The sequence below is a fragment of the Calonectris borealis genome, chromosome 4, assembly GCF_964195595.1.
Source record: "Calonectris borealis chromosome 4, bCalBor7.hap1.2, whole genome shotgun sequence".
Classification (NCBI taxonomy): Eukaryota; Metazoa; Chordata; class Aves; order Procellariiformes; family Procellariidae; genus Calonectris; species Calonectris borealis.
In genome coordinates, this window is record NC_134315.1 from 34,195,047 (window position 1) to 34,206,686 (window position 11,640).

General features: G+C 39.9%; 1 protein-coding gene across 1 annotated transcript in view; it reads left to right on the plus strand.

Annotated features, from left to right (window-relative positions):
• Positions 1 to 6,932, plus strand: part of ZDHHC2 (zDHHC palmitoyltransferase 2) — a 37,451-nt gene extending 30,519 nt beyond the window's left edge. The window contains exons 12-13 of the mRNA XM_075149166.1: positions 352 to 429; positions 3,352 to 6,932. Coding sequence (XP_075005267.1) covers positions 352 to 392 — 41 coding nt within the window. The 3' untranslated portion in view covers positions 393 to 429; positions 3,352 to 6,932. The remainder of the gene's footprint in view (positions 1 to 351; positions 430 to 3,351) is intronic.
• The last annotated feature ends 4,708 nt before the right edge of the window (positions 6,933 to 11,640 follow it).

Genomic DNA, 11,640 nt, shown 5'->3' on the forward strand with positions numbered 1-11,640 from the left:
CAAAATTCATGAAGCTTATTTCAAATGCATGTTTGTAGGAAGTTCCATGTATCAAGCTGCTGTGCCCTTCCTGGTTAAACCTGACCAAGAGACACTGAGAACACTAATACCAGTAGGTGCTAATTATCTTTTAGGCTGAACCTGATAATTCTTTTGGTGACAAATTGCTTATACCAGAATATGATGACACCTTGTTGCAACTAGTGAAAAGCCGAGTAATGGACACAGGACAGGAATAGACTTGATAATAGCGGAATGACATTAAGATGGGTTGTTAATTAAAGGTTGTATTATTTGCTGAAATAGACACGAGACCATTTCCTGTGGAAATACCATTTTTTGTCTTTAAAGGTATGAGCAATCCTGCATTAACCATGGAAAATGAAACCTAATTTCCCTTAAAAGAAACATCTGAATATATAAGGAAAGGTATGTTAATGTTCTCTGTACTTAATATGTTATTCCATAATTTCTTACCACTTGAAGAATGCACAAAAGAAAATTATTAAAGCAATTCCTATCTGTTTTCTTTTCTTCAGTTTAATTTTTTAATCAGGAATTCATAGTTTTAAACTAAACCGCCTATTTCTTGATGTGTCATGTTTGCAAAATTAACCTTTATACCCATTGTTTTAGGCAGTATTCCAAAATATTATTATTATTCCCTTTCTTTAGAAGGATAATGAAATTGTGACTATTCCAGCTGTCCAGCAAATATTTGTAAAACTAAGTTTGAAAATGAACTTAGTTCTTAACACTGAACACACAGATCATAGCTTGGTCTGCTAAAGCAGCTAAGGGTCTATCAGCTGATGAAGGAAAAAAGATTTATTCTAATATGTAAGCTATTAGCGGCTTGTTCTTCTATGCCAGGTACTGAGCTGCATCTTATTTAATAACAAAAAAGTGCTGCCTGCTGAAGACAAAAGGTGTCCATATGACTTCCTGAGCATTTAGTCACCTATTGTCAAAAACAGCTGAGATTTTTTTTGATTTCTTGCATTGATATTCTTGCAACATAGACTTCTCAGAAGGCAGGTTTGAGAAGCAGCTGGTAAATTCTGTTATGTACATAAGAGGAGGAGACCTTAGTAATTGGGGTTGGGAGGAATGAACACAATTGATCATCATACTCACTTTAGTATTTGAAGATTTCTAACTGCACCAAAGCATGTGGAAATCAACTATTTCATTCTTAAAGCTGGATAAAAAATTTTACTCCAGCCCTAAGAATTTCAGCATACCAAATAATTTACCATTTTCCAACAACATTGGAGGAGTTGTTCCAGCAAGGTCATTTCGATCTCTGCTATTGGAAGCACCTGAAAAAGTCATCCTGAAAAAGTGTCTCAAGTGGATGTCCTTCATTTGTGTGCGACATGACTCCTGGACATGCTGTCACGGCTGTCAGGTTGTTCTCGGTCACTCCTGGAGAAAGTGGAAGGCATGGAAAGCCATCAGAGAACTGCAGTGATTGTTACTAGACCCATCGAGGCAGATTATAAAAATGGTGGGTGTGCAGATACCAACAGGTGGCCTGTAGCTTGTACCGAAAAGGTCCCAAAAGTTCAGTTGGATTCATCAGAGAAACTAAAAAACACTTGACCCTTACCTTCTGGTTTTGTGTTTAGTGGTGAATGAAGACACAGATGGTTCCAGATATAGGTACATCTACAAACTTGATGATGGTGTGAAGTGTTAAAGTGTTGAAAATGTGGGTGTCAAATGAACAGAGTTAAAGAGACGAGCAAATGAAACTCAGCTGGTGTCTGCAGTTTTGACTGCTCTGTGTAGGGTGTTTTTAATAGAATCTAAACTCCCACTTCTAACCCTTCATTCAAAATGTAAAATGACATGCTTCTGCCCTGTTTGATCCATCAGTTGTTTCAACAAAACAACAGCTTCCAAAAAAGAATAAATTACTCAACTTCAGTTAGTTTCATGTCCTTTACATGTCATCACTGCTCAAGAATAAAGCACGGGAGACAGGCTTTAAAGAAACAGATTTTTTTATTATGTTACAGAAATATCATTAATTGCAACTAGTTTTGTCGGGTTGGAGTTCCACTTTCAAAGGTCCTAACACTTTATTTACTTAAGTAATAACTTTTAAACTTCAATCTTTCTTTGAACCATGTGTACATTTTATTGAAACTTTGTCATTCACTTTATTCTGAATGTCAAACATGGTCTGTGATTGTTCTCAAGATGCTGAAAGTGTGTAAGAAAGGTTTTTTCCAAGCTGTTTAGCTTGATAAACATCTCATGCTCTTTTTTAGTGTTTTTTTCTTTTAGTCCAGTCAGGGAAAGTAACAATTAGATTTGTGTTTGTAGTCTGATTACTGCACTCCTGGGGTTTTGGCGGGGGGGGAGGTGTTTGGGGGGGTTTGTTGTTTTTTTTTTTTTTCTTTTTGTGAGCATCCATTTAGAAAGGCATTTTTTTAAAGACAGACCAGCTTCACAAGAGGTTGTGTTCCAACGAGTGAGTGTAAAGCCACGTAAAGAGATTCCTGGAAATCAGTTTTGCCTCAGACCGATGCATGCAAAAGGGCAGTAGCTAAGCACTGATAATTTCTCTGGCATGAGCTTAAGTGCCAGTTTGATTGTACCCTTAGCTCTGTCTGAGATATTTCTATGTGGCACTTAAAAGACTTTCTGGAGATGTAACAGAAAAGCTAGGTTACTCTCTGTGTATATATATATAGCTGACATACAGTTGCTGGAATAAGAGCCCTTATATTAAAACGCTTACTTTTTTTTTTTTTAGCTACTTTGCATTTAACTTCATTACTTTATAGTCAGTATTTGAGTTTATTTGTTCCTAGGGAGTGAATAGAATACTTTAATGATTCACATTAAAGTCACAACAACAAAACGAACTAATTTAATCTTTGACATGAAAAATACAGCCCACAGCCCCTGCCAATGTGTTAGTAATTTGAATTTCTGTCCCAACTAAGGTTATGTTCAATATCCTGTATCCTGTAATCCTTTATAGGTAATCAGAGGACTAATTACTGAGAGTGCCAGATGTGGTTTACATTAATGTAATAGAGAATTGTTTTTTAATGATGTTAGTACCTGGAAGTACTCTAAAAATAGCTCACATAGCAAGCAGGCCACCAGTTTATAAAGCGATGTAGTCAGTTTTTAATAACTGTCATCCTGAAGTGGATTAATAACGTAACGGTGAACAGCCTTACGGTGTTCCTCTTCAGGGTGGGATTTTCATTCAGCTATTGTTCACTTTCCCCCTTTCCCCTTTCAGTTGATGAGACCTGTTGCAATAACTTAATTTTTAAGTATTCTTCAATTCTATTAATGTATTTTGTGATTAATGTTCTGTTCCAGTTCAAGAAAAAGCTGTCGTTGGAAGGAAGATGCATTCTTCCAAATATCAGCCCTATTGACCAGCTGCTCCTGTCTGCTCCTTGTGTGGATGTGCTCAGAAAACAAACTGACAGATGATCAGCTGTCTCCATGTCACTGCTTGAAACATGAAACCAAACATACTACTTCTGAACCATATAAAGAATGTTTCAACTTAAAATTACTGGGTTTGAATGGCAAAGGATGATTCTGAGTATTAGGAAATGAAAAAAAAAAAAAGGAGTCTGAGTTTACTATTGTAAAAATTCAATGGCTGGTTTTACTTTGATATTCAGCACAGGAAAAATGTGACCTCCTTACATATCTGTCCATGTTCTTGCCTTGGTTTTGAAAATTCACCCGTTAATTCAAATTGCTGTAAGTAGTTCTCTTTAAAATCAAATTTTTGCACTACTGGCTTTACAAATTGGTAGAACAGCCAGTGTTGATTACGAATAATTTAGTGGCTTGGTGGACTGTATTTTCTTTTGAGTGCTTGATAAGCAATTTTTGAAGATAAAGGGACCCAAGTGAAATGTCTGACTATTTTTGGAAAACATTATTACAAAAGCTCCGTTTTCCCTCAAATCTGCACTACCAATAGTTTGAAAAGTTGCAGAGGGGGAAATTGAATCCTACAGTGGGTCACTGGTAAGTGGAGCAATAAAAAGCTGCATTCAGATGGCTAATAGATAAATGAAGCTGGCCAGCTGGGGATTTTGATGGGAGCTGCACAGGACAATGTTATGAAATGGGGATTTCATTGTCCCATTTGGACCCGTTATCCCCTTCAGGAAACGAATTTTGGCATTTAACTTTGATCCAAAAGGCTTTTCACCAACCTGTGCTCCTGAGGGCCACGGTCTTTCAAAATCCGAGTTTCTTATTAATCAATAGTTGTTTCAGATTTCTTTTTTCACTTGTTCTTTAAGACATTGCCTTTCTTACTGCATAACTTAACGAATATCATGTACAATCAAGGAGACTTACTGTTATAGCTTGTTATATTTGCATTACAGGACAACAGACATTTGATTGCAATACCAAAAAGCCAAGCTGTCGCATGTAGGAAACCCCTTCAATTAAGTTAGGAGCCAGCAGCTTTCTTAGGATCAGAGTTTACCGGCCAGATAATAAAAGATGCGTTATCAACTTTCAAAGTCAAGGAAGTTTCAGCAACACAAATCTAATTGTCTTGTGCCTTTTGTATACACTACATTTATGGTATCGGTGTTTACATTTAAATGCAAATTGTTATTCTGAAAACAACTTTAGGAGGAACTTAGTTATGCTTTCTAGGTAGCTAGATAAAAAGACTAGTCCAAAAAAAAAAGTTAAAACCTCTCAGACTAAGCTCAGTTCAGTTGAAGCAGAAAAGTACTTCTGTTATCAAACCTGAGTCACTTAGCAGGTGGTTCACAGTGTAAAGATGCCAGTTGTTTTTTTTAGAAAACTGGCAGCAGGACTGAGTGACAGATTTCTGAAAGCAAAAATCTTACCACTAACTCTTCTACAGGCAGGTAACTTCAAAATTTGTCTTTCCTGGGTTTACAACTTAAGTGATAGCTGTTGGAGCACAAATGTGGCTTTTTTTTCCTAGTGAGGAAAAATGTATTTATTTTACCTCTTTTTTTTTTTCATCTCAAAAATTTTACCAGCCTGAAGACATCTGTTTATTGCCAGAAGTGCCAGAGTACGGATCCCTTGATGTAGAACACCTTTTTTTAAACTAGCATGAAGGTAGCATACAGTTTACATGATGCCTGCAGACATCTAGCAACCAAAAGTTTTTTGCAGCTATTTATTCAGTGTTGTTCTGTCAGCTTACCTCTATTAGTGTTTGTTTAAAGGCTAACTTGTCAAGGGATAAGGGGGAGAGGGAAAATATATTTTTTAACACTTCAAGTTGTCTCTCTGTATAGTCTTGTTTTTTACACAGTCACAGGGTGGTTTGTCATGGAGCATGCATTTGAAAATACTGAGTAAAAAGTTGAAATTCAGCTTCAGTGTAACTTGCTCCATATTTTTCTGTAAAGACAAAGTACAGATTTCTTCCCCAGCAAAACACATAATGGAAATGGATCTCTCTCTACTACAGATGTCAGCCTCCCTGACTGTGTCCAGGGCTCTCAGAGCTCTCAGTAAGGCTGGGCATCAATGTAGAGAAAAGGCAGGGATAAGGGATCGAGAAACGCCTGACTTCTCCATGTCTCAGAAGTCACACTTAGAAAGCACAATAGCCCTAAATAATCTGCAGCTTTGATGTAGCCAGAGGCGGTCCCTCTAGCAGAAAACTGATGGAGGCGGGGAAACGTGCTGATGAAGGGAGGAGAAGGGGAAAGAGAAGTGAGGGTAGCTCAGAGGTAAGTACTGAGCAGGTCTGAGCCAGAGGGCTGTAGCCACACCTGCTCTCGGGATGGGTATGAGCTGTGCCTCCGTGAAGAGCGCTTGTCAGCACGCTTTTGTGGGTTCCTGGCAGTGCTCGCTCTATGAAGTATGGACGAAAGTGAGCTAATGACGCTGCAAAGTATAATTTCTGATACGACTATATTCTTGGCTTTAAGCTCTCTAATACTTTATATAGCAAAGTGAAAATGGGCTTTTTGATATAGTGTCATTGAGCATTTATGCTGTTACAATGCACGCGGGAGAATTTGTGAAGAGGTAAGGGGAGCAAGGATGCAATATTGTTTGTCCACTTACTTACACTGATTCTCCTGTTCTTTGTATTCTTGCTAGGCACTTTACTACAGCCTTTTGTGTAATTTGTGTATTTTTTTTTAAAGACTGCTTTTTACCTACTGTACAGTTACTAATCTACTTTTTTGCTAAAAGAATAACAGCCCTGATATTTGTCTAGCGGTATGACTGCATTTCAAGCTTCAATGGAAGTTGGATGAGTTCTACAGACTCCTCAGATGGGCCTGAGTTCCTAATGACAACAGAGTTCAATTTATTTTGTATACATGTAAACAGTCATATGAATCATAACCCCCCCACGTGTATGTAACAAGTTTCCTTAATTTGTAGGTTAGAACAAATCCAATATGTGTCTGCACCAGAATTGTTCCCCACATACTCTGTATCAGTTGTACTGGTGATGGAGTGCTCAAAGTCTTCACAGAGAACTATTTTTATTAAGAAAATGGAACACCTCAATGTTGGTGAGCTACTCCCACTGAACAATTAGACACAGCTGCTGCTATGCACTTTAATTCTTTAACTTGAGAGAAAAAACACTGTCCAGTTTAAGTTGCAGATTGAAAGCTCTTTAGTAACCTGCAGCTGTGGGCAAGTAATGAAACACTGGTCATTATTTTTAACTGTTTGTGTACTTAAAATCTGGGTCTTCAGGCAAGACTTCAACGTGGTTGGTTGCAGGAAGCAAGTTTGGTTTAGTGCATGGTACGCTGTAGCTGTTGTTAATGCCCCATTTGCCCTGGTTCAGTTGACTGGTGTGATGGATGCAGGGGGGAAACATGTTTCTACATAAATTTAGCATATAACTTTGCCACTTGTTAATGTATGCTCACATAAATAAATGCTTCATGTTCAGCAAGTCATGTACAGAGTAGTCACTGACACACTACCTTCGGTTTTACTGACAGCGTACCTGAACAGCAGAACAGCCATTATCACTACTATGGCTTCATTAACGACATGGTTGCTGTAAATGGCCCCCTTCACAAGGGATCTTGACTTTTTCAGGTCAGTTTTCCCTCCCCAGTTTAATTGCTAGATCCACAGCACCCCACAAAGCACCTACACTGTGAAACAGGATCAGAAGGAACAAAATCCATTTTGGTCTTTCAGGGGTGAAACCCTCTATGTCTTCATACTCTGCAGAGTATGTCTTCATACAGCTGCATACAGCTGCACTCTTTTTGATATACTGTTGAAGGTCAAAAAGGTGGAATTTTGTCCTAAAAAAGAGAGGGCTCTTAAACCTTCCTTACTTGATAGAACTGAGGAGCCACGAGAACAGGAAATACTCCCTGGCGGTGCCACCCACAGCAGCTTTGCTTCATGAGGGCTCTCCAGTCCCTCCCGTGCCCGATTCTTCTGATCTGCCTGACTTTCCACTCTTTGCACTTTGCTAACAGTCTCCCCTAGGAAAGCGGTAGATCCAGAGAGGAACGAGACTGTCTACCCAGGGGCCTCTAGAAATGCAGGAACAGTTGTGTAAAGATGAAAGCAGCTTTCACCTGTTCCAGTTCAGACATAACCTGCAGTATATGCTCCGAGCTTTTTCCGCTTTTTATTTAAAATGCTTCCATAAATATTTGTATTGAACAAATACAATCATTCTCATCCAAAACAAGAAGATTAAAAAAAGAACATGCTGCTATGCTGTATGGGTGGTGGGGTATCTTTGTTGCCACTTCACTTGCAGCTATCACTTGTTCATCAGCGGCCTGGTGAGAGGACAGGAAAAGCAGCAGCCTTCTGGGGTGAAATTTTGAGCAAGTGGCATCTGACATAACCAAAGGAAAACCTTGCCTACTTTCCCTGTGCAGTTTTTCAGTTGTTCCCTTTTTAAATTCTTGGTCATCATTCTTCCCTCTCTCGTCCCCTTCCCTTCCCTAGAAGTCCAGATTGAAAAGTCTTTCATATGAAACGTACTATCACGATCTACACCCTCTTTGTCCCTTTCCCTCCCACGGTTTATTCTAGATTGGTAATTCCTTCATTTCTCCAAGTTTTCCCAATGGCACCCATCACTGAAATACAGTAACTCGGTCATCCTGAAGTCTGACTGTGTAGTTTCCAGTATTTGGGGCAATGATCACATGCTTCATCCTAGATCACTGTAATCCTCTCAAGCAGATGGGCCCAACAGTTTGACTGCAGCAGTTGGAAGAGCGTGCTATGAGCTAGGTCCCCTTTCCCACCTCCTGCATGCTCACAGTTTAACTGATCAGCATAACTGGAACAGACCCAACACTTCTGACAGTCATCATTTTATGAAGTAATATTCCTTTTTTTCTTCTGAAAATAGAATAATTCTCAGTTCACCTAAGAAGGAGCCCTGGTTATAAAGACAAAATACACAACGTATACAAACTGTGTGTTACAGCCTGAATAACAGGAACCCATTTCCAGTTATTTTCTCTATCACATCAGATTAAACTGGCCAGTAGTTCAAACAGATACAAGTACAGCAGAAAATCAGTAGCTTAGTGATGGTATAAGCACACTAGCAATTAACCTTCATATAAAACACTACCATAGATACTACGAATGCACTCCAGAGCATGCAGAGGGGAACAAGAATGAAGGAAAAGCTCAGCTATTATATGATGAAAAATAAATAAAAGATACTGCCAACTGCAACCATAGCTCTGATTTGCTACCCTATGAAAGATAAAGCATGTTCTCTGTAATGCAGCTCAAAAAGTTCAGCTGTTGCCAATTTCTAGCTGATGCACAGAGAAGGGGAAGCTTCCCCTCCCTCCATCTCCTTCCCTCGCATTATCCAACGCAGTTAATAGTCGCAAGTCTCTCCTGCCCACAGGAAAGCGCACACTTGGGCAAGAGAATTCTCCCACTTCAACAGAGGCAGGAAAAAAAAAAAATCACATCTGTGCTAGCAGAAAAATGATGAGACAAGTCTCTGAAGAAATCAGATCTTCACATTTGGCATCAACGAGCACATTTCATTCCCAACGCAAGACTGCTAAAATAATGCAGGAGAATCCTCCTCGTTTCCCTACCATACCTAGTCAGGCAAGAGGGAAGAAAACACCAAAACAATCTCTTATAAACCAACCAAGGTACACTCAAGTTCAGGTATGTCAGAAAAAGAGCTTCGTGGTATGAATGGGAAAGTATGCTGACACAACCTGTGTTTTGCTCTATGCAAAAATCAGGTTTTATTATTTGTGAGATTTTGTTCAAACTCTACAATTTGTGGTAGTCAAACAAATACCAACAATTCTACTGGAGCCTTTTGGCTTTCTTTGCCATCGCTGACTTGATGTTGTTAAATAAAAATCTTGAGAAGTCTATTTTATTTTAAAATTCACTTCTTAGAATAATTATTTTACAACTTAGTAAACTGCAATGAACCCACACCATCCTAAATCCATTAACATCACGAGAATATTAAACTTCCAGGGAAGTTCTAAAAACTGATTCACTACAGCAGTAATTTCTTCCTTTCAGTGCACTCAACTAGTGTAGGTGAGTTGTTAGTTAATTCAAGGTTGAGAAACCAATTGGGAGCTTAAAACAGAAATCACAGAAACACCTGTTCTCAAGTAAAAATGACACTCGAGAAAATGGGAAAAAAAACCAACCAAAAACATGTCAGCAAAACAAAAACAGATATACCATTGGGAAACCTAAGTGAAGACACAGGGGCTTAAGTTTATGGTTTTTTCCTTTGTTTCAATGGCATATTCGTTAATATGTAGCACATTTAAAATAAATAAACCCAGCAACATTTGGCCTTACAAAGCCACACTTCGTTCTTTGACTGGTCAATGAACCCCTTCAATGGAGGAAGGCTCAGAGAAGATAGGCAAGGATGGTGTGCTCGTGAAGCTCAGGAAAGAAGGTAGGAAGTGACCACAGCTGTCATCAAAGAAGCTGAACTGATCTCAACATGAAGGGAACCGGAGGGTGGCCTTTGTTGTAGGTAACCAGTTGACCCACTCAACTAATACAGCTGGTTACATAAATGGCCTTCCCTAAAATAATCAATAGAAAGTATCATCTTCCTGAGCCCGTCATACCAACATGGGGAAGTGTGTGTGGCTCAGCCCAACATAGAGTGTAAAAATTGAACACCCAGCAAAGGGGACAGGATGCCATCCAGAGGGACCTGGACAAGCTCCAGAAGTGGGCCCGGGTGAACCTCATGAAGTTCAACAAGGCCAAGTGCAAGGTCCTGCACCTGGGTTGGGGCAATCCCCAGTATCAATACAGGTTGGGGGATGAAGGGATTGAGGGCAGCCCTGCCGAGAAGGACTTGGGGGTACTGGTGGATGAAAAGCTGGACACGAGCCAGCAATGTGCGCTTGCAGCCCAGAAGGCCAACCGTATCCTGGGCTGCATCAAAAGAAGCATGGCCAGCAGGTCGAGGGAGGTGATTCCGCCCCTCTACTCTGCTCTGGTGAGACCCCACCTGGAGTACTGCGTCCAGCTCTGGAGCCCTCAGCACAAGAAAGACATGGACCTGTTGGAGCAGGTCCGGAGGAGGGCCACAAAAGTGATCAGGGGGATGGAACGGCTGAGAGAGTTGGGGTTATTCAGCCTGGAGAAGAGAAGGCTTTGGGGAGACCTTATTGCAGCCTTTCAGTACTTAAAAGGGGGCTTCTAAGAAAAACAGTGGCAAACTTTTTAGCAGGGCCTGTTGCGACACGACAAAGGGGAATGGCTTTAAACTAAAAGAGGGTAGATTTAGACTAGATATAAGGAAGAAATTTTTTACAATGAGGGTGGTGAGACACTGGCACAGGTTGCCCAGAGAGGTGGTAGATGCCCCATCTCTGGAAACATTCAAGGTCAGGTTGGACGGGGCTCTGAGCAACCTGATCTAGTTGAAGATGTTGGCAGGGGGGGTTGGACTAGATGATCTTTAAAGGTCCCTTCCAACCCAAACTATTCTGTGATTCTAACATTCAGCCATCATGATTAAATGCAAGATTTCTTAAGCATTTTGTAAGCTAGGAAATTTTACTTGGAACTATTAAATGAGAATACTATAAAATTACACTATCTGTCATGTAGGTTTCTATGACAAGGACGCCTCAAAAGACAGGTTTGATTCTGTAACTTTGGTTCTGAAGTACACCCCATTACTTAAGGCACTGTTTAAGGTTACTCCCCCAGCATGAAAATTAATACCATCAGTGCTGTGCAATTAACAGAAACACAACTTGTAACCTAGCAGAAATAATTCTCAACTGGATTTATGTACAGCTAAACATACTTGTTATCAACCAGCTTCTCCCACTGTAACTAATCATCCTCGAGACGCTACTCAGACCCACTGTTTGCTCTCTGCAATTGTTTAGGCTCCCACGTTTCAAGCACTACTAGTGGAATTATCTTTGATACAGTAATTTTAAACTAAAGAAAACCAGATGAACAATAACTGATTCCCCAAGGCACACTGTCTCCTTTCGCTTCACGAGCTTAACATGCCCCACTACCGGAAAGTGGAACCAACTACATTTCTGTTCTTTCAGCAAAACACAACATTGCAAAAGCAACAGCCTACATGAGGAGGCAAAGCATGGACCTTAAACAAAACAGGCCATCTGC